At 43.2% G+C, this 25,427-nt stretch overlaps 1 protein-coding gene across 1 annotated transcript in view; it reads right to left on the bottom strand.

The window, feature by feature from the left end:
• Nucleotides 1–25,427, bottom strand: part of HCFC2 (host cell factor C2) — a 33,179-nt gene continuing 7,752 nt past the window's right edge. The window contains exons 6-16 of the mRNA XM_063133388.1: nucleotides 22,921–23,024; nucleotides 21,578–21,766; nucleotides 18,925–19,110; nucleotides 15,314–15,363; nucleotides 13,617–13,734; nucleotides 12,209–12,409; nucleotides 10,744–10,814; nucleotides 8,225–8,365; nucleotides 6,928–7,113; nucleotides 5,532–5,817; nucleotides 1–3,899 (exon numbers count right to left, since the gene is read on the bottom strand). Of these exons, the coding sequence (XP_062989458.1) occupies nucleotides 3,874–3,899; nucleotides 5,532–5,817; nucleotides 6,928–7,113; nucleotides 8,225–8,365; nucleotides 10,744–10,814; nucleotides 12,209–12,409; nucleotides 13,617–13,734; nucleotides 15,314–15,363; nucleotides 18,925–19,110; nucleotides 21,578–21,766; nucleotides 22,921–23,024 (1,558 nt within the window). The 3' untranslated portion in view covers nucleotides 1–3,873. The remainder of the gene's footprint in view (nucleotides 3,900–5,531; nucleotides 5,818–6,927; nucleotides 7,114–8,224; nucleotides 8,366–10,743; nucleotides 10,815–12,208; nucleotides 12,410–13,616; nucleotides 13,735–15,313; nucleotides 15,364–18,924; nucleotides 19,111–21,577; nucleotides 21,767–22,920; nucleotides 23,025–25,427) is intronic.

Genomic DNA, 25,427 nt, shown 5'->3' with positions numbered 1-25,427 from the left:
GGGTGGGAGTGGGGGACTGTAGACATGTGACAAATTATATAATAGATGCCCTATTGGCATAAGCACACTTACACAGAAAATCAGGTCCGGAGTAACACCACCACAAAATTACCTTTGGTAGTCGTGACATACCCTTAAAAACAATATATGAACTCAAAGTGCAAAAATACTCACAGATCGTATTGTTAAGTAATGTATCTACAATCAAAAGTTATTAGTAGCTAAATAGCCATACAACAAGAAATCTCACATTCTGTCACAGCATGCCTCCTTAATTCAAAATGGTTTTATTTTATTTTTAAAAAGCCACCATAACTCCTTTGAGTCTCCCCTTAATGTATAAAGGTACTTTCTTTCAACCTCATGGCCACCGACAGATCTGGATCCAATCCAGAGTTGGAAGTAGTGTGTGGTGATCAAGATGGAGGGAAGCACATTGCTGGTCTATGACAATTCAGGGAAGAACTGACACTGTCCTGGCAACTACATGGACCTCCTCTAGGCCTTCCTCCAGCTTTGAAGACCATGGCCATGGAGGTTCTCTGAAGTTTAGATTTCACAGTACTAGTTAAGAACAATCTAAAATATTCTGCATTCATTGTAACTTGCATGATTTTCATTGCTATGAACAATCAGAATCTTATGGCTGCTTCACACACTTTTTCTGACATGGGGTGTTGCATATATGCAGCAGGAAAGTGTTATTTTCACAATATGAATGAACAAATGTTCATTAGTTTCATGTGTCAGCGAATCAAAAATAGACACACTGTCATATAGGTAGTATAACTGATGCCCCCTTTCCAATGTGATGCTGAAAATTTAGCTTGGAAAAAGTTAATACGTGAAGTGAACTCCTGTGATGAATTGGATGTATAAGACATTTAACTGAGTATGCTGTTATAAGAGAAGCATGGCTTTTCAGCTTGATATGCAGAATTCAACCAGCCATAGATGAATCCATTGCCATCTCTCAACTATCATATAAAAATGTAATTGATGTAACTTTTCCCATTCTTAGGGAGTAGCCAAGAGAAAGTGCTACTTAATTTTTTATCAATTGAAGAAGGCCTTAAACATGTGTTTCCCACCCCCACCCCCCATGACATTATAAGCTGTGATACAGTACTTAAAGCTGCATCAGCACAACAACTGTAAAGTTGCTGAGAATGGCCACAAGTTGTGTTCTGAATCTCTTCCTGGCAGTCATTTGACCAAATATTTCCTCCTCCTCACCATGTTTTTCAGTGCAGGGGATGAAGCTTGAGGAGCTGGGCTCAAGTCCTACATAAACCCTGGCCTCACTGTGTGACTTTGGGCAAGTCACTCTCTCTCAGCCTCAGTTTCCCCATCTGTAAAACGGACTATAAGTGGCCTTCCTTAAAGAAGTACTGCAAGTGTGAACAAGGAATGATTGTAAAGCACTAACATTACCATAATACACTTTAAAATTGATCTTGTAGATCAAGTAATTCCCATCTTAACTTATTAGGCATTGATGGAAAAATGAAGTGCAAAATATTAAGTTTATTGCACATATGCATCTAACCAGGTTTCAAAATAAAATGAATTTATTTCTTTTTGTTTGATTTTTAAAAAAAACTTATTTAGATGCTAAGGGCTACAATCAACAGGAAACTGCACAAGGCCCATTCAAATGAATGGAAAGACCTCAGCTGTTTACAAAAAAGCTGTTCCTGTTGGATTGTGCCTTTATGCTATATTTCACCTAGTATACTGGCATAATTCAGCCATTTTAGGCTATAATTTGGTAAACAACTATTTATAAAACAGCATCCAAATACCTCTGTTTAGTACACTTGTTTATTAGGAACAGATTAACATTCCTATTAAGAGCTACTTCACATGTAACATTTTTTGCTACATATGGTGTAGGATAAACATGCACACTGTCAGTTGTGACCATTGTCCAGGTATCTATTTTTCTGTGTGCATAGAGTTTTCTCTACTCCCACGTAGGAAAAATGTGAAGCAGCTGGCACATTAGTGATAAGATGATTCAGGTAAAAAGATTACTAAATACCACTATTAAGATATGAAACTAAGGCAAAAAAAAACCCTAGCCACTACGAAAACGAATGGAAAGAGAACAATGTATGCCACAGAAGCATGCAAATATGTGCAAATTTGCTTTAACTTTAGACTAATACACTTTTCTTTTCTGGAAGCAACACAAAAATGTTACAAAGTTAAATTCTTATTAGTGCAAAGTAGCATGAATATGCCAAAACAAAGCATACAGTTTTCTTTCTTTTCCTTTTTTTTTTTAAATGAAGCATTCATTTTGGAGGACTTTAACGTGTAAAGACTCTTGTAAACGTTCAAAGTATCTACAGATTTAACATTTCTATGCCCATGTCAAACTAACAGTAGTGCATTTACACTGAGTTCGCTTTTCATAACAGAAGTGACTAATTTAGCAACTTGCATATCATCGGGATACTTTCAAAGATTAGAATATGTGTTTACAAATACTAGAAAAATCTTTACAAAAATGAATATATTAAAATATTCTATACACTTTAAGTTACTGTAAACTAAAATATTTGCCTTGCACTAAAATAACATGACTATGAAATATAAGCCAGAAGAGAACAGATCTGAATATAGATCAAGACGGGAGAGCCAAACTTCAACTCAATTATGATTTCCCCTTATCTTTTGGATTGCATTTGGTACAGCTTGCGAGTTTTCGGGGTTGCACCTAATAAAGTGATGTGAACTGCATCTAGGCATTTGGTCAGATTATTGGAAGACCTGCCTCTGGCAGTGCATCATCCTAAAGAATGAGGACATCAAGTAATGCAATACATGTAAGAGTCTAAAATGCCATTGGCAGTGCAATCCTAGGCATGTCTACTCAGAAGTAAGCCCCACTGAGTTCAATGGGACTTATTCCCACATACTTTTGTATAGAATTGCAGCTTAATGTGGATGGACATAACAGACTGATTCTGGTGTCCATAGAGGGAACTCAAATGCAGGCTCCCCTTGTGTAAGAAGCGGTCTTCCCTTAACAAACCATCATCAAAACTATACATTGACCTTGTTCGCACACAACGCTATGCCATGGTTAACCTATGATTTGTTGTTTGGCAGACGATCAAACAAACCACGTTTTCCCCCCTCAGTGCCTGGATTGTTTGTTTCCCTCCTTTGCCCACTGCTTCCCCATAATCTGAATGCCTTTGTGGTGCTATATATTTACCATTCTTGCCCACCACTTCTGTAGTCTGGTGAAACAACCCACAAACTACCCACTATTCCATGGTTTAAGCAACCTAACAACAAACCATGGGCTTTCTTTCTAGGTTGTTTATGGTTAACTTACAATGGTTTGTTAGTATGGGTATAGCATCTGTCTAGGAACAGGGGAAGCTTTATATCGAGTCAGACCATTGTTTAGCTGAATACCGTCTACACTGACTGGCAGTGGCTCTCCAGGGCTTCAGGCAGGAGTCTTTCCCAGCCTTGCATGGAGATACCAGAGGCTGAACATGGGACCTTTTGCATGCAAAGCAGGTGTTCTACCACTGAGCTATGCCCCTTCCCTATGCGCTGGAAGCTATTGCAACTGGTGGGTCTATGTGCTGGGAGCTACTGGAAGGAAGACTCTGCAAAACTTCAGACGTGTATGTAACCCACTGGGTATTAGCCAGGGACTCTAAAGTGACCATACTGGATATAAAGTAGTATGAAAAAAACGCGGTCACTCTAGCTCCCATTTTGCAAGACTGTACAGTACTGACGCTGTGAAGTTAAGACAATAGAAAATGAAATATTTGGAAGATTTACAAAAGATCACGAGTGCTAACTGCTACTCCACAACTTGCAGTATATAGTATGCCGTTTCTATTTTGAACTTGATGTTTTCGTTTCTGCAAAGAAAAGAGAACAGGCTGTTAAAACGCAAACAGGGCAAGCCACGTTCAAATCAGAGGACTTGAATTCAAGGTTTGGCTTCATGGGCCTTTGGTTGGTGGCTGCAGGTCAAGTGTTTGCTTGCAACTATACTATAAAGCAAACCCCATTAAAAAGGGGGCCGCTCTTGCCAAGCGACCCCAACCAAGTTGCAGTGACCGCGCCACCACCAGTGCCCAGGCAGCACTTCGGAGGGGCTGACACCTAATCCTTTCCTATTCATATCTCTTTTTTTGTGTGTGTGTGAACCACCCAGAGAGCTTCAGCTATTGGGCGGTATAAAAGTGTAATAAATTTTTTTTTAAATAAAAATTGCGCCCTGGCATTTGCTCAAAATGGAGCCAAAGAAATTTTATTTTCTCAGTCCCATGAATGTGCACAAATCTCTGAACATCTTAGGTGATGTTTGCTATGTAAAAGTACATTTTGGGATTTCTCTTTAAGACCGTCTAGCATAGGCTATTTAGGAAGCAAACGGTTTTATTTCTTTTGGATGCTACTAATGTGAGAAACCTCATCCCCTATCCCCAATCTTAGGAAAAATTATTAATTTGGGACCTGACAGTTGACTGTATACTTATGACCACCCAAAGTGGGAGATTCAAAACAGATAAAAAGAAGTACTTCTTCACACAGCACAGAGTTAAACTGTGGGATTCACTACCACAAGATGTAGTGATGGCCACCAATTTGAATGGCTTTAAAGGGGGGCTGGATACATTCCTGGAAGAGAAGGCCATCAATAGCTACTAGTCCTGATGGCTATAGGCTACCTCCAGTATCAGAGGCAGTAAGCCTGTATACACCAGTTGCTGCGGAACGGATGGCGGAGTGCTGTTGCACCCATGTCCTACTTGTGGGTTCCTGTTGAAAGCTAGTTGGCCACTGTATGAACAGAGTGCTGGACTAGATGGACCCTTGGCCTGATCCAGCAGGGCTCTTCTTATGTTTTCCTATGTGCCAGATTCATGCTACGCGCTTTAAGGGTGGGAAGAGGCTGAACACACACAGCATTGACTGGGGACACAGTTGGTAGTTGCCCTCCCTCCCACTTAAAAACTTGCAGATTTAGGGATTCCCCATGCTGCAAATCTAGAGTTGAAAAGAGGAGTGATGGCAGCAATAAGAAAGAATTAACACTGCAGACTGTTCGTCCCCCCCGCCACTCTCCCCTGAACTGGGTGCTTTCTTCACTAGAAGTAGCCCACCTCAACCCATCTTCCACCCCACTGTTGAGGGAAGATGCTCCTTCAAAAGGTTGTGGCCGGCTGCCAACAATGAATATCTGGAATTCCCTGGAGGAGGTGGGCTCAAATAGCCAGAGAAGGGCCCACAAATGGCCCACGGCCTTCTTTTCTGCAGACCTGCTGTATGCAGTGCTTGTACAGAGTCGTTTTGTGCCATTCACAACAGCTTGACCATTCTCCATTAATTATTTGGACAGGACCTCCAAAATTAAATATATGCCGGCAGCTAATTTCTCCATTAAAAACTAGGGGGGGGGGAACGCATTACTGACCAATTTCCACCCACTACCTCCCTCTGTAATGTTACAGAGAAAAGTTGCCTAGGTAGGCCACTCCCTTTACCTTGGAGCCACCGAACTTGTGTAGCCGGTCCGTACCCCCTCTCATTCTTGGCTGAGATCCTGAACACTATGGCGGGTTTGGAAGTGTGGTCGACGTGGGCATTTGCAAGCTGGGCAGCAGTCACTGTACATGAAGTCTTAAGGCCACAATAGATTTTCATGAACATGAGCTGATTAGGATTCTCCTGGAGCTGGGTGGTTCTTATAGCCAAGTAAGCCGAGTACTCCAAGATATTTCCTGAAGGCGAAACAGGAGGCTCCCATGAAAGGTGAATACAATCTGCACTCTGAGGAAGAGAGGAGAAGAAATCAAATCCTCACTGAGTAGGCAGTGTACTTCTTATTCACTGTACAGAGAGAGAACTTCAGGCTGTCAAGCCTGCTGTGCTGAAAGCATTATCCCCTCATTTCAAATATGCAATGACTAGTGAAGGATCCTCAGCCGTGAGGAAAAAACCACAGAGCACCAGCTCAGAGGCACCCTGTTGTGACATCTTATTCTCAAGAAGGTTTCTTCCTGGAAAAAGAAATGCCGTCACCACCAAGGGCGGCAGCCTTCCCCAACCTGGAATCCACCAGATGAGTTGGACTGCAACCCCCCATCATTCCCAGCCAGCAGGGGCAATGGCCTTGGCCATGCTGGCTGGGAATGATGGGAGTTCTATTTGGCATTGGAGAAGGCTGCTGAAGGATCATGACAACTTGGTACGTGTACTGCACAAAATGCTTCATATACATCAGGGGTGGGAAGTGAGTGCCCCTCCAGATGTTGTTGGACTGCAACTCCCATGGGCCCCCCTCACTGGCTATGCTAGCTAGGGCCAGTGGGGGTTGTGGTCCACCAACATCTGGAGGGCCACACATCCCCTGCCCCTGACATACATCATATGAGTAATTTCTCTCATAACCTCTTAAGGTAGACCAATATGATAATACACTGTATCAGCCGTCTCCAACTGGGTGCCCTCCAGATGGTTTGGAACAAATCCCATCAGCGCCAGCTAGCATGGTCAATGGACAGGAATGCTGGGAGTCATTGTCCAAAACATCTGGAGGGCACCAGGTCGGGGAAGGCTGTATTATATAATACCGATATGGGGCTGAGATGAGTGTTGCCTCAGACTACCCAGTCAGTGAATGCCTGACCCAAGACTTAAAAGCAAGGACTTCAAGCTCACAGTTCATACTGTCAACTACTATGTTAAAAATGCATTCTGGGGTTTAGTCCTGTGTGTTATTCTCCCCCCACTCCATGTTTGTTTATTTCAATTCAAAATCACTTGCTTTTCTAAGAGTGCCATATATTGCCATTGCTGACTTTTACTACGAATAATGAGCTCCAAAGTTGCCTCTCTAGGTTCTAAAGAAACAAACCTGCAAGCCTATTTGTTTCTTACCTTGCTAATCTTGACAATGGAAGGTGCTCCAGGAAATCCAGGGATGCAGGTCTTAAATTCACTGACTTTACTGAAGGGTCCGACGCCACAGCCATTAATTGCCGCAACCCTGAACCTGTATAAAGTGCCAGGAGCGAGATCCTGTTTCTTAAGTAAACTGTCGTTTGGAACATCTGCATCGTCTATCTAAAGTTTAAAAAAAAAAAGGGGGGGGGACATTAAAAAGGCAAAAAGACCATTCATTTGCTCCGTATTTTAAAAGTAGTAAAAAGAAACCAACTGAAACATGTTCCTTCTTTGCAAAAGGTGTTGACAGAATCCCTGCTTACTCATTAGCAATATGAAGGTATATGGGAGGCAGTCCAGCAAAGATGAGTGCTTTTAAGGTCCACGGATGTCAGTGAGAAAGCTGAACAGATGCCTAAGTCTCTCCCATTGTGAATAATGAGATTTCAAGGTGGCTAATTTTTGATGTGTCCACAGACAGGTGGCGCCAGGACAAAGGGATCTTAATGACGTGGGGTGGGAGGGAACCATGAAGGCATAACAAGTGTGAGACTAATACAGCCACAGTGGGAAAGGCACAGGGTGAAAGGTATAAGAGACGTGGGAGAGGCCATCGCTCAGTATGACAGAGTCCCTGCTTTGCATGTAGAAGGTCCCAGGTACGATCCCTGGAAACTCCAGGAAGGGCAAGGAAAGAATCCTGCCTGGAACCCTCCTGGAGAGCCACTGCTGCCCGCCAGCAATACTGGGGGCGCTCATCTACACCAAGCAGGATATTCCACTATGAAAGAGGTATATAAAAGGCAGGAGCCACACTACTGCTTTATAGCGGTACTGAAGTGCACTGAAAGATCTACACTACTGCTTTATAGCGGTACTGAAGTGCACTGCAGGGTCTACACTACTGCTTTATAGCAGTACTGAAGTGTTCTGACAACTGTTGGGGCCCATGACACATCTACACCAAGCAGGATATTCCACTATGAAAGCAGTAGGGAAGCAGTATATGGCATGTGTCAGTGGTCCCCAACAGTTGTCAGTGCACTTCAATGCCGCTATAAAGCCGTTGTGTGGCTCCTGCCTTTTATATACCACTTCATACCGCTTTCATAGTGGAATATCCTGCTTGGGGTAGATGAGCCCTGGGTTAAGATGAAGCCATAGTCTGATTCAGTATGAGGCAGCTTCCTATGAACTTCAAATGACAGTCAACACAGAATGGTTGTTAATTTTCTTACCTAAATATTCCCAAAATCTTTTTCTCCCCTATTAATATTCAATAAACAATTACCTTGCTAGAGATTGTGGCATTTTCTTCTGCCAGCAAATAGAACTGGTTCACCAAAGCACTGTTGCTTTGAAAAATGCCAACGTCATACCACCTTCGTTCCTGGGTTCTTACTCTTGCATTCTGCCGCGGTAGTGAAGTTTTCTATGGATTGGAGAACATATTTCATTAAAGGATTGATGGTCTCCATGACGGGAGAGGGGGGGCAGAAGGTAGACCTCCAGTGGACTTCAGCTCTATTAGCTCCAGCCAGGATGCCCAATGGTCAGGAGTGCTTTGGAGTTGAAGTCCAAAATATCTGAAGATGTACTTTCGGCCCACCTCTGATCTATGTAACAATAATTTATCTCTCTCGCTCTCTTACACACACACACACACACACACACACACACACACTTGAGCGTGAAGGTAAGTGAAAGCCAGGAACTTCCCACCATTCATACTGGCAACGACAGCCCTGCTAACACCGTAGTGATTACAAACATCATCATATCATGCAAGTGGGGTAGCAAGGCAATACCTAGCATTTATATCAGCCTTCCCCAAGGCGGCACCCTCCATGTGTTTTGGACTCCAACTCCTATCATCCTCAGCCAGCACAGCCAATGACCCTATTGGCTGGGGGTAATGGGAGTTGTAGTCCAAAGCATCCAGAGGATGCCAGTTTGGAGAAAGCTGATTTACATCGCGTATTGCAAATATTCAAATCACTTCTTATACATTATCTCAACAATCCTTGTAAGAGCTCTCTAATGCATATGACAGTACTATCTCTACTTTGCAGAGGAGCTGAGGCTGAGAGTTAGCAGCTTGCCTGAGGGGTCACCTCATATCTTCAGAGCTGAAGTGAAATTTGAACTGGGCTCTTCTCATCCGACAGCTGTGCTCCACTGCATTAACACTTTTCAAGGCAGTTGAAAGGGTGAAAGCACACATTGAGTAAAAGCCGGCAGGTCTGCAAATGGTACAGTTGCCTTTGCTTCCATTGGTCATTAGGAACTCCAGCCATGTTCCTACTCTTCCACGACAATCTCCCAACGGAAAGCCGTTCTATACCTTCTCTAGAGCAGGATTGGGCGCCTTTTGGCCCTTCAGATGTTTTGGGCCTACAAGTCTCATCAGCCCTAGCTAGCATAGCCAGTGATATGTCAGGGATGCTTTAGGGTGGATTCCTGCATTGAGCAGGGGGTTGGACTCGATGGCCTTGTAGGCCCCTTCCAACTCTGCTATTCTATGATTCTATGATTCTATGTAGGATGAAGGGAGTTGTAGGCAAAACATTTGGAGGGGCGCAAGTTGTTCAGCCCTGCTCTAGAAGAAGTTGGGGAGAGGGGTCATTCTACAACTGGAGGGTAGAACTTCCCCCTTGAGCTTCCAGGCAGGGTCTTCTTCATTGCTTCTCAGGAGAGGAGCTGCCTCCCACCTCGCCCCCAGATCAGCCTTGCCTAGCGAGCAGCACAGTCAGGCTGGAACCCCTGAGAGCCCAATCCAATTCACTGTAGGCTTCTGTACATTCTGCTTTTTCTTCTCTCCCCACATCTTAGAAGGGACTATGAAGATACCCCAAGGCACTTGCCACAGCAGAGGTTGTCATAAGCCTTTGTAAGGTCCCCCCGCCCACCCTCTGCAAGGCTGGGCTGGGCTGCCCCATGCCTTCTGGCTGCTAGCGCTAGGGCCTTACCGATAGGAAGCCCCCAGGAAGACTGATGGTTGCTCTTGCGCAGCTCGTGGGGCTGACGCAGGGCACATTTCCAGAAGACTGAACCCAGAGGTGGCAGGAGGAGCGCTGAACTAGAGCAATGCATTCAGTTGTCCTTATAGATCAGCCTTACCTGTGGGGAACTGGCAGAGGAGGGACAGACGGAGAGCTCTGATTGCCGCCTATGCAAAACCCCAAACGCACTCCAAAAGCAACCCACCGCATAACTACACTAGGCACAGAAGAGGGGTAGAGCGCTCCTCTGAAGCCAGCCTGCTCACTCACTTGCACACAATTCCTACAGCGACCAGGCTAGTGCTTAAATACAAAATGGCTGAATATATTTTAAACCATGATCTCAAGCTCTAACAAAACATAAGCAAACCAGTGTGGCCTGCCTCTTGGGTGCATTCAGTCTCACGATGGAGGCACGAACCCGCCGCTCAAACACCATTCTCACCGCCTCCCTGGAATCGAGTTCCTGGGGCTTGAGCAGTTCATCCATGAACTTTTTGTTGAATATGCCCCCACTTGGCACGCCTTGTCTCCCAGGATGCTTTGTGCACATGCAGCTGCTGGTCCACGATGTAGAGCATCCCCCCGCCCAGGTTGAGGATGAGCAGCATCGGCAGCCGCAGCAACATGGCTGCAGAAGCCGCCCCTCGCCTGGCCCAGCCCCGAACCGAGGGCAGCCCTCGAATGCGGAGCTCCGGCGTCAGTGTGGACGGCGTCAGTGGCCCCGCTGCCAGAGGAGGAACAGCCACTCAGGAGGCTGGTATGCCATACTAGCAATAGCCTTTACTGAAGAAATTCACGTACTTACAGGCAACTGTACAGCTGAATCAAGTGGGCTAACAGAAGTGACTCTAGTTGAGGGCCCTATGGTCTCTTTACCTAGAGCAAAAACAACAGTTAAAAACTATCATTAAGTTAGAAAAATCAAGCTTTCAAACAGCTAGGGCGTAAAGGCACCTTGGAGACAAAGTTTCACCACTGTTTGTGTGCACCGACTTCCAATTTAGAAAGAAATCCTAATGTTGCCTGGTCACCAGGTGCAGCTATACCTTGAGTATATAACAACACGCTCAGTGGAAGAAACAATTCTGATAGTTTGGAGGCAAGACGTATTGCAGGCTTAAAGATGTTGGTGGCAAACACAACAAATATACCATAAAGGCTATAAGGCACAACAAATATACCATAAAGGCTATAAGGCACAACAAATATACCATAAAGGCTATAAGGCACAACAAATATACCATAAAGGCTATAAGGCAGTTACTTTTGGCAATGAATAAAACAAGCACAACAAAATTGCTGCAGTACATGTTGTGTTTGAAAAATTTAAAATGGAAACTTTAGGAGCACAAGATTTCTAGAAATGGCGACTGGGACTTGTTGAAAACACTTGATGAACAACTTTATTCAAAATATATAGAGAATACATGGAAACAAAAAGCTTTCATGGGCTTGCGTAAAAAGGATTTAGCACTTCCAGGGGCAACCCAAAATGCACGGAAACATTAGTTCCACGGCTTGCCCCTGGAAGCCCTAAACCTCTGCTGAGCAAGCAGTGGGCACCACTGGTGGGAGGGAATCGGCAGGGCTGGCCGCTTGCAGACGGAAGTGGCGGTGGAGACCGCTCATGGATGGGCAGCATTGGATACTGCCCATGGCATTTGTATGCCAGATACAGTGAAACTGAGTGAGAAAGAAAGGCACCCATGAGAATAGTTTCAACAAAAGGAAGCCATCCTTATAGGAAACTGCACCCACTGGAAAATAGCTATTTATTTCTCAGACACTGGACAGAGAACACATTCAGATGACTGTAGCTCAGCTTAATAGGCTAAGATAGGAACGAGCCTTCTGCTTGTGCATGCAGTCCATTCACTCAAGCCAGAAAAAATAATAATCAGGAAGTCTTCAATTAACCATAGTTTATTGTTTTGTACAAACTGGGAAACTGTTACCAGCTTAGGAAATCCAGGATATTACACCATGGTTTGGTCCATTCTGAAACTGATAACCATAGTTTCCCAAATTGAATAAAACAGGAAACAGGCGCTGGTTTCTTTGCCAACTTGAGCAAACGAGCTGTGCGTGCGTGGGGAAAAGCGTAATTCACATCTTTAGCTTATTAAGTTGAAAAATAATAATCTGAACTCTTCCAGACTCTGTGTGAGAAAGAGAAGTCTACAGTCACAATGAAAAGTGAACAATAAATATAATGATCTTATATATATATATATATATGGTCAAAATAGAGTATGTGAAACATTTCAAACCTTCAGGATTTGAACTGGCTGTTGTTAATGAAGCTTCATCTTTTACAACTGCCCCATTTGTACTTGATGACTCAGTTTTCACAGCCTGCTGGGTTACCATATTGTGTGTGGTGGAGACAACACTGGATAAAGACGTGTCAAGTTTTGAAGATCTCGTATCAAAGTCAAGTAAGTCATTTACATTTGCTGAGATCTGTGGACCTAACAACAGGGGGAGGAAAAAGAACACCACATATTGTAAGAATGACTTCAAACAAGGGCCTAACCTACACTAAGCAGGATATTGCATTATGGAAGCAGTATGAAAGTGGTATGTACAAGGTGGGAGCCACACTACTGCTTTATAGAAGTAATGAAGTGCACTGACAACTGTTGGGGCCTATTGACACATACCATATACCGCTTTCATAGTGCAATATCCTGCTTGGTGTGGCTCCTGCCTTTTATGTACCACTTTCATAGTGCAATATCCTGCTTCGTGTAGATTAGGCCAAGGTGACAACTACAAGTAAAAGAAATGAAATGTGGCCCCATACCCTGGCCTACATGTGCAGCAGATTGGGATGGTAGTATGAACTGTACTTCTTCAGGCTGCAGATGATGCCATTTTGGATACCAATTATTTCAAAGGTTTTTTTTTTTTAAAAAAAACAACCACCTGAAGTCTAGTACAGCAGAAAGAAAAGGGGCTACCTCTGCCCTTTCCCAACTACTCTAGTTTTCCAATTGGAGATAAGTTTGATGTTTTATGTCTTTGCAATAGAGGGGAGCATTTTAAAAAAAATGACAAACACCCCACTACCATCTGCAGCAGCAAGTGGTACAATCCATTATGCCACCTCAATCTGCTGCATGTGTATACCAGGCCTTGCAAAAGGGCTTGAACATGTGTAACTGGGCTGACTGGCCATTTTATTCCTCATAGCTATAGAAAACCCAGCTACATCTGCTGTAGAGCCATCTCTCTTGGTGTCACTACTGTTTTCCCTCAACTCGGGGCCTGCTCCCAGTTTGACCCGACCCCCCTACCCAGGCTAACTGACATCAGGACCCTATGAGGAAGAAGAAGGGGCTGTTGGTCTGCCCCTCATTTGGGGGATGAGAGGGGGGAGCAGGGCTTCCCAAAAGCACTGCTGGAAATCTAAATTTCATTTCCTTTTCCCCCTTTTCCCTTCTGTGCCATGTCTTTTTAGATTGTAGGCCTGAGGGCAGGGCCTGTCTTCTTTGCTGATTGGTTGTAAGCCACTCTGGGAGACTTTTTTGGCTGAGGGGTGGGATAAAATATTATAAATCAATAAATAAATTGGGTTGACAACCACTGATTGAACAGAAAGTATGAGGACACATTCTGAGAGTGTATCTCACAATTGTCTTTCTATCTGAACCTGACATGTACATTTTTTCTTACCTAAAGTGCTAGCAGGCAAACATAAAGGGGCACTGGACTCTTTGGAAATGGAGTGGTTTTTCTTTGCATTCTCAGGTTCCAGAACTTTTACTTTCGTCTCTGAAATGGAAATTTGCACCTGGACAGTAGGAACAAGCAACGATTAGTTTGCAATAATGGTTTTCCATCTGGCCCTCAGCATTAAAGCCTCAGCCACTCAGTCCGAGACACAGCCAAAGGGCACCCTCTCCAGAGAAGACAGCTACAGCAACTGTCGCTGCTAAGGCCATCAGAGGGGAAGGAAGCAGCTGCTGAACTTTGCAACTAAGAATCAAGTGCCTGAATTTGCTTCTTCCCCCCCCACTCCCTTCCAAACCCCTTTCCTTTTGTGTCATTTTTTTTTAGATTGTAAGCCTGTGAGCACGGACTGTCTTAAGAAATATTTTTGTAAGCCGCCTTGAGAGCCTTTTTGGCTAAAGGGTGGGAGAAAAGTACTATAATAAAATAAATAAATAAACAGCAGCTAGGCTGGCGTTCTCCATTTATATTTCTGACTACTTCACTTAATCTGTATCTCACATGGCCGCTGAGGTGCGTAAGGGGAAAGCTCTACCAAGGCCTCTGCTGCTGTCCGCAGCGGAGAGGAGGGCCCTCTAGATGGCTTTGTGTAGCAATGAATACATGTGTGGAGCCGATGTTGCTTCCACTATGGCCAATGCTGAAATGGAATTTATGGCCCACATTGCCGCATTCTCCCACATGCTGCTGCGTGTAGGAATGGATTTGCTCCTGACCCTTCAGAAAGAATAATGCATGAGGTTAAGAGGGTGGGGCTAGAGAATCCGTGGCCCCTCCAATTCCCATCAGCCCCAGTTAGCATGGCTAATGGTCAGGGATGATGGGAGTTGGAGTTAAACAATGTCTGAAGGGCCACGGGTCGCCCACCCATTGGCTAAAGATGACAAGGGTCTCCTGCAGCCCAACCAGAGGGAGGCATGCAGTGTCTATTTCCTGTCTGTCACCTGCAGCAACCTCACTCTAATCTTCTTGTTGCCCTTGGAGCAAAGCAGCAATACTGTGGAGGATTGCATGCCCTGATTGGATTCTTTCTTTCTTTCTTTTGCCTGCTCTGTGCTGGAAGAAGTTGCCATGAGTTACCCTGGTCTATTCATTTGGCCGGATAGAGAGGAGGATTCCCTAAACCAATTTCTCAAGGTTCAACAGCCAAAGAGGAAGTGGGATGGGGCCTAAGAACTTCGCTCACACTCAATGCTTAGCAGCTTGGGTTGGGGAGGGCACAAGGATGCCACCACACCTTTCTTGGCCCATCTTAAAGTGTGTGGGCAAGGAAAAGTGACCACAGGGCTGGACACTGTGCTAAAACTTCCAGCTAGGGTGGGATCTCTCATATTTGGGAGACAATAGGGAGTTTCCCCACATCTCACCTAAGCATTAGTTAATCTTCACTGAGAATTGGGGTAAAGTAGACAAGTTAGGACCCCTTTTGCAGATTAGCTATTTAATGATCAGTCTTGACTTTAACCCAATGCTAGTGTCTTATGTCACTAGTGGCAAAAACATTTATTACTGACCAAGGCCTTAGAAGAACTAAACTGGAATAAGTAGTTTGTTTGCTGATAAGGATATAGAGCAATTTGAACATATATAAGAAACAGTTATAAAAATCCTATTAATATCTTTCCCAAGTATATACTTACGTTGTTCGGGACTTTACTGAAAGTTTGGCTGTGAAGATCAACCTTGATTCCTGGAGGAAGGACGATATTCGTTAATTGTAGGTTTTGCTGCAGGGAAGAACCATCTTTCATGTAAATGTAAACACAATCAACAGCAGGAGCTCACAGAAAGCTTTTAGACACTCTGAAGTCTGTTGTGCCTTTTGGGTGTCACACAAACGCAGGCTCAGTTCAGGCAACATGTTAGTCAAAGCAGTGTGAAAACTCCACTCAATGGTTGCGTTTTTAGAGGGGACTCCCCACACAACATGTTCTAATTCCACTGTTGTGTGACTGTGGGCTATCATGGAGTTGAGTAAAATCCATCGTGATGTTTGATTGACAGTTCCTCTGCCCTCTCTCCTCCCCCAGTCCTCCTGATGGTATCCCAGCAGCCATTGCTGCAAAAAAACAAAAAAAAAACAAAACCCAGTCCTGGTGGCTCTCCTAGAACAGCACTCGCTCCTTTTGCCACTCTTGCCTGGAAACTCTGTAGCCAGTGGGAAAAGTCAACTCAACACAACAGGAAACTCCACAGGGCCCTCCACACAACACATTGGTTCTGCAGGAACTCTCCTCTGCACAGCGCTGATATTCTGCATGGAGTGTTTTCTAAAAAAAACCCACCTCCATCATTGTGGAGATTTTCCCACCAGACAACACGTTTCTCAATGGTGGTATAAAAACTCCGTTGAGAAACATGTTGTCCAAACTGAGCCTCAGTTTCTTTTCATATCACTATCAGAAAGACGTGAATATTAATCTACTGATGAAATCCCCATTTCTCATGAAAACATATTGAAAAATTAAATGTAATGCCAGTTACAGAGGGGCTCCCCTCCCCCTCCCCCACTATCTCGAACGGAATGGTCAGCTTATCTTGAGTCATGAACATTTACGTGCCAGAATCAACTATATTTGCACCAGGCAATAACAGCCTCTACTGAGGCACACAGATCAAATGGCATTCAGTGAAGCTAGGAATTACAACACAGCAGTTTTGTGATGAAATCTTTTTAAATGAGCTTATTCAGGTGAATATTCATCTCAAGGTTTGTCCTCACCCAACCTTTTCTGGCATATTCCTTCAAGTTTATTAGAGTGAGCAAATGTCACTGTAAAAAATCAGAGTCTGTTAAGGGGAGGGAGGGATCAAAAAACTGTCATTCTGGGAGAATAAACATCTTGTCTATGTGAAAAGGACGATAATGAATTATGGGACAGCAAGAGGAGATAGTGAAATGAAATGGGACAAATTCTGGGTGCTTTTTAATGGCAGTCCCATGTAAAATGTGTGAGAGTGGTCCAATCTAGAAGTTACTAAAGCTTTAAATGGTGGTGTCCAGGCCAGTATTTTCAAAGAAAGTGTGTAGCTGCTCTACCAGCCAAAGTGGAGAAAAAGCATTCCTAGTCACTGCTGCCACCTGGGCAAGTGAAAATAGTGACAGATCAATGAGAACCTGTGAATCGGCACCTTACGAAGGATTGCAACTCCATCCATTCATCAAAAGCTGTATACTTAAATGAGGCTCAATGGGTACCCCACCCAATAGTACTTCCATCTTATCTGGATTAAGTGATGAACCCACATGCCTCAGTTAAAAAGTTCAAGGACAAAAAAGAGAAGAAAGAAAGGAGAGAAAGAGAATAGAATGGATAATGAGATTCTTTCTGAAAAACTCTGGGGAGGGGGGGTCTGCTTGATTATGGAAGTGATCTTCTTGCCTTTGTGAAGGAAATGGCTGGAATTTTAATTGAATTTCAAAGACATTTTCCATGGAAATCAAGCAAATTTTTACAAGAGTTCTCAATTGTGGTCTCTTCTCAAGTTTCCCTTGAGGTTGATCAAAATCGGTAGGGTCAGACATTTTTTTAAATTGGATACTATATTGATTTTTTTTCTTGCATCGCTGGGATCTTTCCCCCCCCCCTTCTGTGGTTGTGTGGACTCTCCCCACACATTTAAAAGGAAGAAAAAGTTCCAGTTCCGCTCCTCATCACGGAAGAATCAGAGGAATACTCAGACTCTTGCTCTGCTAGCATGAAATGAAACTAAGCAAGGGTGATATGGTGGTTAGTCATTTTATCCCTATGTTCTGTCCTTAGAGTCTAATTTGGAGGGGAAAGCGAAGAGGCAAGTGGAGAACTGCCCAATCATTGGTGTCCCATCATCCTGCTTGTGGAGCTCTAGGAAAAGTGACTTTACTTCCACGTTGCCTCAAACTGACTACACATATAAGAACATAAGAAGAGCCCTGCTGGATCAGACCAAGGGTCCATCTAGTCCAGCACTCTGTTCACACAGTGGCCAAGCAGCCATCGGCCAGGGATGAACAAGCAGGACATCACCCCTTTGAGAGAACAGCCTTGCAACGAAGGCCGCAATCCTATTTATGTCTAGACAAAAAAAAAAGTCCTACAACCGAGCATTCCCCAACCAACAATGGGTGGCTGGGGAATTCTAAGAGCTGTAGGGCATTCTTCTGCCTAAACATGCATAGGATTGTGCTCTAATTTGCTTATATTATTTAGAGCGCATTCCTATGAGATCCACCCTGGGCAGCCATCATCTTCTGAATTCCGAGGCTTACGAGTATCCAATGCAGAGCAGGAGGCGCATTCACTCCTTGTTCTGCATTTTCGCTAGATGAGCTGTTTCACCCGTCTAGCGGAGGCTTCAGGGAGAGGAAGAGAAGGAGGATGGGGACGGCTGAGGATAGCTCAGATCCTCCCCTCCCCACCCACCATCACATTCCTTTTTACCCTCCACTCATGAGCCCTGGAAGGACACCCAAACAGTATTTGGAATATTTTCTGGCAGGTACAAACAAGTTAACAACAGAGTTAGTGTCTAAGTTCCTCCTCTCCATACAAAGGAATCGCAAATTGATCTTATCTTAATTGTAACTTCTATCCCAGGCTGCTGTTGCTTGTCTTTTGTACAAGATAACCATGCCTATATATTTTAAATATGTGTATGTTTTAAATAACTCCTTTAGCCTGTTTGTATAATGAACTAATGACTGTGATTTTATGGTTTTAAATTAATTATTGTTGGTATAGTTGGTATAGTTTCTATTGGGTCTGTGACCACATAATAAAATGTATGTAACTCCGTGCTCAGGGTGAAAGAGATTTGACGCTCCTGCCCTCAGTGGTCAGAGGCCAGAATATCTCATAGGCTAGTGGTCTTCAACTGGTCCAGACCCAGGATCCACCTCGGATTCCCAACCTGCAGCATGGGGCCCACTTTCCCAATATTACTAACTATGCCTATATATTTTAAATATGTGTATGTTTTAAATAACTCTTTTAGCCTGTTGAACAAAAGACTGTGATGTTATGGTTGTAAATTAATGATTGTTGGTATTGCTTTTATTGGGTCTTTGACCGCATAATAAAAATCTGAATAGTAGCAGCCGGTGCGTTTCTTTCCATGCCTACTGTGAAGGGGCTGGGAGCACAGCTTTCTGGCTCCGAGGTTGAAGCCCTGTTTCCGGTCTCGGAGCCAGGAAATTGAACAATCCAATGCCCCCCAGACGATGTCGAGGGGGCCATAGGATTGCTCTCTTAGGAATATGTTGCCATCTTACCTTGCACACTTGGTGATGGTACCTCAGGTACCACAGTAATAGGTACTTCAGCCACAACAGGTGCTGGCATATCCAAATTTAACTGAAGAAGATACCCTTCAACCGTAGGAACTTCATCCCATTTTACTTGAAATGAATTAGTAGTAGCTCTGATTAGCTGTACCTGTGATGGTGCTGGTGGTTTCTCTGAAAGGAGAACAATGAGTTTTTTTCAGGGCAGTTTTAAGACTTCCAAACACAGTGTGTTGCATAAATAAAGCCTTTGTTCTAATAAGTTGTCAAATGAAGTGGAAAAAAAATACATTTCTGCAACAGTTCCAGCTATATCCTCAGACATCAATCATTTGACCAACAACAAGCAAACAACAACAACGGTAAGATTGCATGTGTTGGATTAAAGTGGCCTGACTAAAAAACATATTGTGGCTCCATTCATCAAGACACAGAAATTTATCTCTCAGTTCCTGTTCCTCACTTTGGGGAGCATATGCAAAGATGACAGTTGTACATGAGGGAGGATTCCCTAAGCAAGTGATAGGCAACTGGCCATTTGTCGCCCAGCCCATAAACAGCCGTAGTTGGCCAACAACATGCTTGCAGGAGATAGAAGAAACATTTTGTCACAGGCAGTCTCTTCAAATCTGGAGTCAAGACAGCCAGGAATACCCAGTGCTGCAGGATTCACACATTTCCTACAATTTCCATTTCCCCTCCCCGCTCCACCTAGAGCAGAAAACACACACCAGTCTGAGTTCTACTCGAGTCATCTGGAGCTGCCCTGGAAGTGGCAGGGGGTTAAAGGGAAAAGAGGAATGGGCTGGGTCTTCTGCTTCCCATCTCTGACTGGGTGACTGACTATCCGGTCAAATTGCTGATCATTGCTCTGCACATATCATCTAGGTGTGGTGGAGGCACCCTAATGCCCTTCCAATGTTTTGGACCACAACTCCTACAACCCCTGACCATTGGCCACCCTGGTTGGGGATTATGGGTGTTGCAGTCCAAACCATCTGGAGGGCACCAGGCCATCTACTCCGATCTCAGTACCTCAGTGATTCATAAACCCAAAACAGCTTATAACTAACTGAAATCAGATAAATAAGCTATCAGGAAAAGGGATTTATTTTAAAGACAACTTAATGGGCTATTTTTAAAGTTTCATTAGCTTACTAGCCGATCCTACCACAACTTTAATTGTGTGTATTTTTGAGCAACTGAATGGACGAGATAAATAAATGACATTACAGAGTCAGGATACTGGGAGCTTTGCTTCCATATCCTCATGGAAGTTTTGAGGTGAAGAAATATTTAAATTCATTTCCCCAACAACCCAGGAGCCACACTGAAGTAGAGGGAGGGGCTGATGGGGGCGAGAAAATGAAAGCCTTCCTTTTTAGAAAAGCTTTTCATCTATAGAACTGCTTTAGTATTCTGAGCAGTTTAATGAAGTTTTGTGCATTGTTGTTTTTATCCTTTGTACATACAAACACTGAGGTTTTTTAAATAAGAAAAATGGGATGATGATGATTTCTTATCCGCCTAGAACTACATCTACAATCCTATGCATACTTACTTGAAAGTAAGTGCCAGGGAACTCAGTGGGACTTACTGCTGAGTAAACACACATGCTACTGTGTTTCACACTATTAAGTCCACATATTGCCTCTCCCAACCTGAACATACCCGAACACTACAATCAACATCTGACACACACCCCTTGGAGGTGGCACTCAAAGGTAGTGGCTCAAAGGTAGAGGCTCGGAAGGTAACAATAAGGGAGAGGGCCTTCTCAGTGGTGGCCCCCCAACTATGGAATGAGCTCCCCACTGAGGCCCACCTGGCGCTGACACTGTCAGATTTTCAGTGCCAGGTAAAGACATGTTACGAGGCATCTATGCTTGCTGTTTTAGAACAGTCTATTGTGTGTGTGTGGGGGGGTGTGTTAGTTGTTTTTAGCTTTTACATTGTTTTACTTTTTTAATGTTAAACTTTTAGAAGATTTTCCTTATGCTGTATTTTGTATTCTTATAAATTGTTGTAAACCACCCAGAGTGCTTTGGCTATGGGGCAGTATATAAATGAAATGAAATGAAAGAAATTGATATACTAATGTCACTCTCAGAGCCAGTGCAAGATAATGGTCCCACTTTTCCAACCTGTGGAACATGATGTGGACCCAAGTGCTCCAACCTCTGCCCTTTCCTCAACTGCTCAGATCCCTTCCCTCTCTCCCTCCTTCATTTGAGCAAGCTGTAGCTTGCCTTCAAACCAGTGATATGTAGCCACAGTTTGAAGCATGTCTCAATCTAGCAAACTCGGATTTCTGCAATCCTTTGGTTGCCCAGGTTGGATGTGATAGCAAATGATGGTTTGCCCAAACAAGAAAGGAAAGAATCAGAGGGGAGGAAGGAATGGGAATGTGCAAGACTACAACACCCTCCAGTCCGCCAAACCCTGGGTTGGAGTGTTGGGAATGTTGCAACTGAATCAAACCTAAATGTGGAGGCTCGGAACAAAGGCAATTCTTACAAATTTCAGCTATATAAACACAGTGAATGTTTTTCCTTTTTAAAAAAATCAAGTACCTGCAACACTTATATAGGTTATAACGGCTGTCTGTAACTTTATCAAAAAGTATTATGTGGTCACTCACCGGTATCTAGATACCAAAGATCTTTGCAGCAAACTTGATTGTTCCAAGCTTTTCGGTAGCCATCTCTGCCACTCCATATATACAAACGAGTGCCAACTATTACAGAACAGTGGCCAGCTCTTGGGCCTGGCAACAAGTTATTTTTGTCTTCTTGGCAATCGGAGATCAGACTGATCCATTCTGCAGTATCTAATAAACAAAACACATGACCCAAATCAGTGTTTGAACACATGATGGTTTTCAAAATGTAAACACTACATTACTATCAATTAAAGTATCTGTGAATAAAATGGATATAAGTAGATATAAAATTCATGTACAAAACTCCACACTGAATAGAGATGGTTGAGAATCCACAAATCAGCTAATTCTTTTGCTGTTTATTTTATTATTATTATTAATTATTATTATTATTATTATTATTATTTATTACATTTATATACCTCCCCATAGCCGAAGCTCTCTGGGCGGTTTACAAAAGTTATAAACAGTAAAGTTTGCAATTGCAAGTCAAGGAACCAATCTGGCTGCCTTCTAATTGCATCATTCACATGTACTGGACAGGCAGGTCTAGATCTTGAAGTAGTTCTAAGTTCCAGCTAAATTGTATAGCAAAACCATTTAGGAACATTATAAAACAAATAGTTCCAATGTGCAATTACTAGTCTAAAATTGGTTACAACCTCCTATTATTTCTTTTAAAAGTGTTTGCTTCTCCCCACCAAAAACCTGAACATTTCAGGGTGCAACCCTATGGACTCTAGACAGAGTTTTGGGGTGGGGAGGTATAGGATAATTCAGATTCCTGGATCCATGGTCACGATCAGAGCGTTGCCTCTGACCATGAATCCAGGAATCTGTGCTCCCCACGCCTGCCACCTCCGCCTCTCGGCCAAGGAGGCCTCGGAGAGGGGGTAAATCAGGCATGCCAGTGGGCAGGGAGGGGATTGGAGAAGCCAGGATATGACATACCCCAAGGCCTGCCCAACCTCCTTCCCTCCCACTCTTACATGCCCCCGCTAGATGTGTGAAAAAGCCTGTCTAGCAAAAAGGCAGAGTGGGAGGAGCGTGGGGGTGCCCCTGCCCCCACTCTTGATAGGATGCCCATAACCTCCTGAGTTCAGAGGCTTATGGGGATCGCCATAGGATTGCACCCTGCAGAACTATAGGATTTGACAGAAGCCCCACTACACTGGCGGGATGCAAAATATCTCACTGCAATGACAGATATGCCAGTAGAACACCCCAGACATGCCTATGCAGCATATCTTCCCGCAAAAACCTGTGTAATTGGGGTATAGATTGCTCTGTAAATTAACAACAAAAGTGGAGGTATAACTGACCTAAATTTAGGTAAGAAAATGACCCAGTACATTTCCATTCTCCATCTTGAGAAGACGGGTTATCATCTGTACTCTGTGGGACCCATCCACCAAAAATGTACATTCTGAAAATACGAAGATGCAGTGGGGGAGGGAAGGCAGAGAAGAAAGCGGGAAAAGAAACAAGCAAATTCATTTTCCAAGTCTTATTTTGCCATAGTAGTTACTCAGATTATTCCAAACACTGTTTCCCTTGCTTTTACTAACTAGAACTTGAGCGTCATTCTTGTTCCCCCGTCCAACCCTGCCATCCCATATTGCAAGCTACTTTCAAATGAATTCTGGTAAGAACCTGGAATATTTGCAATGTAATATTGGCAATGAGCTGTTTGCTGGCTAGACCACAAGCTTTATCTCTAAGTTTGAACAAAGTTATTAAAACACATGATATATGATAACAGTTGCTTTAGAAGCTTATTGTGTGTGTGTGTGTGTGACATTTAAATATTATTCATATAACTTCTCCATGGTTTAATCTTGAAAGGAAAGGAGGTTTTTTTTTTCCCACCGCCAGGAGCGTTCCAGACAGTTTCATAAGCAGACAATCAACAGTTAGATAAGCAGTGAATGTCCTTTAAAAACTTACATTCAAACCACCACAGGACATAAGGACATAATGAAATCTGATTAGGATAGCTATCCCTTCCTGTCAGAAGCCAAAGCTAGTTGCAACAGTCCATTCTTGGTAGGGTCTGCTTTAACACCTTCCCCAATGGCTATCATGGATGATCCTTCCGTGTTGCTTTTGCTCCGCAAAAGTGTAAAACAGGTGGAGCCACAACTCCTGAGCATGCACAGACTTCCCTGCACTCACTGAAGGAAAGAAAAGAGTTTTCCAAATTGCCCTGGGCATTCAAAACTTAAAAGCATCTCCTTCCGATGAAGAGGAGAATTAGCTTAAACTGCAGCTAACCTTTTATGCTGCCAAGAAAAGGTATACTGTGTCTATCATAAGCATCCAAGCAGATTGTTTTATAACACCAGCGGGGTTGGGGGGGAGAGATCTGATTTCATTGACCAAATGGGAATTCACTATTTCCACATATAATCCAAAACCCATCATTTACATTAGACCCCAATGACAAGTTATCCCCAAACGAAAAGAATATTTGCCATATATCAGAATTATCAATGCTTTGTACAAAATACAATCTGATTTTTTTCTCAGGAACAGCAGACAGCTATAGACAAGTCATTTATCACATGGAGGGTCACTGTGGTTGAAGCCACAATTAAAGAGCTATCTGAAGACATCTATTATCAGGCATTAGAATGAATCACCACATAACAAAGCTGTTGAGTTAATGATGGCAAAATGAAGTGGCCAACAATATAACAAGGCAAACTGCAAGGACTCAAGGAAATGTATGCCGTGGCAATACTGAAGTTAAGCACATGTAGAGCTAATCAGGTCTCTCACATGGGAGACCACTGCAGTCCAACCCATCGTCTCCAGATTTCGTCACACTTAGTGTAGACCTATTGAAATCAATGGGATTAAAGATAGTTATACCTAACTTGTGCCATTGATTTCAGCGAGTCTTCTCTATGCACGACTATGTCTAGATCCAACATTTCCAGTCATCTTACAGAATACATATGGTAGTCTTCCATTACACTAGTGGGATTTATAGGCTTATGTCCCTGCCTAATAGGAGTCCTGGCAGATCTTCAATCCATCATACAGTGGGGTATGGTGATAAGGAATTAGGGATTCTCCCCATCCTGTTCAAACATCATTTCTGATACTTGCATAAGTGGCATACAGATCATTTGATCTGAGCCTATACATGATGGGGTTTACATGCATAAGCTCCTATGGAAATGTGACATCCATGTGTGGATGTTTAGGAGATTATGGTCAGGTGTGCACAGTAGGGGTGGGGATAGAACCATCTGCCACAATACCAATTCCCTAAGGTGCATTAGATCAAATAATTGCATATGGCTATGGCTGTACTACATGAGGGTTCAAACAGCAGTAACAGCACCTGTAGCAATTAAAAAGCACTTATTCAAATTCTTCTCCACAATATGCAACTCTTCCTTCCCACCTCTAACAAATTTATTTCAGCTAATAAATAGCAGCTTTTAGAAATGTTACATTAGTATTAATATTTTAAAATATTTTTTTTCTAATTTATTGGCAGACTATATACAGAAAGAACTGGAGAATAATTCTTTTCTAATGCAGTCTCTCTCTCTACACATATATCATCATCATCATCATCATCAATTCAAATGCAAGCTTTCCCTGTTTTCAAAGCTACAATGATTTGCCTTTCTTTTCCCCCTAAAGGATGCCATTTTAGGTCATAACATTTAACTATCTCTGAAGGCAATGCAGAGAATTCAATGTCCCCAAATAAAAGTTTAACATTTCTAAGTATGTCCCAAAATTTAGGCAATAGATTTCTCTTTCCTGGAGTTCTAAGTTAAGTCCTTCAACCTGTGGGAGAGCTTTTCAC

Source organism: Elgaria multicarinata, chromosome 9 (genome assembly GCF_023053635.1).
Source record: "Elgaria multicarinata webbii isolate HBS135686 ecotype San Diego chromosome 9, rElgMul1.1.pri, whole genome shotgun sequence".
Classification (NCBI taxonomy): Eukaryota; Metazoa; Chordata; class Lepidosauria; order Squamata; family Anguidae; genus Elgaria; species Elgaria multicarinata.
Note: the sequence above shows the minus strand (reverse complement) of the source record. Positions and strands in the feature narration are given on the sequence as shown.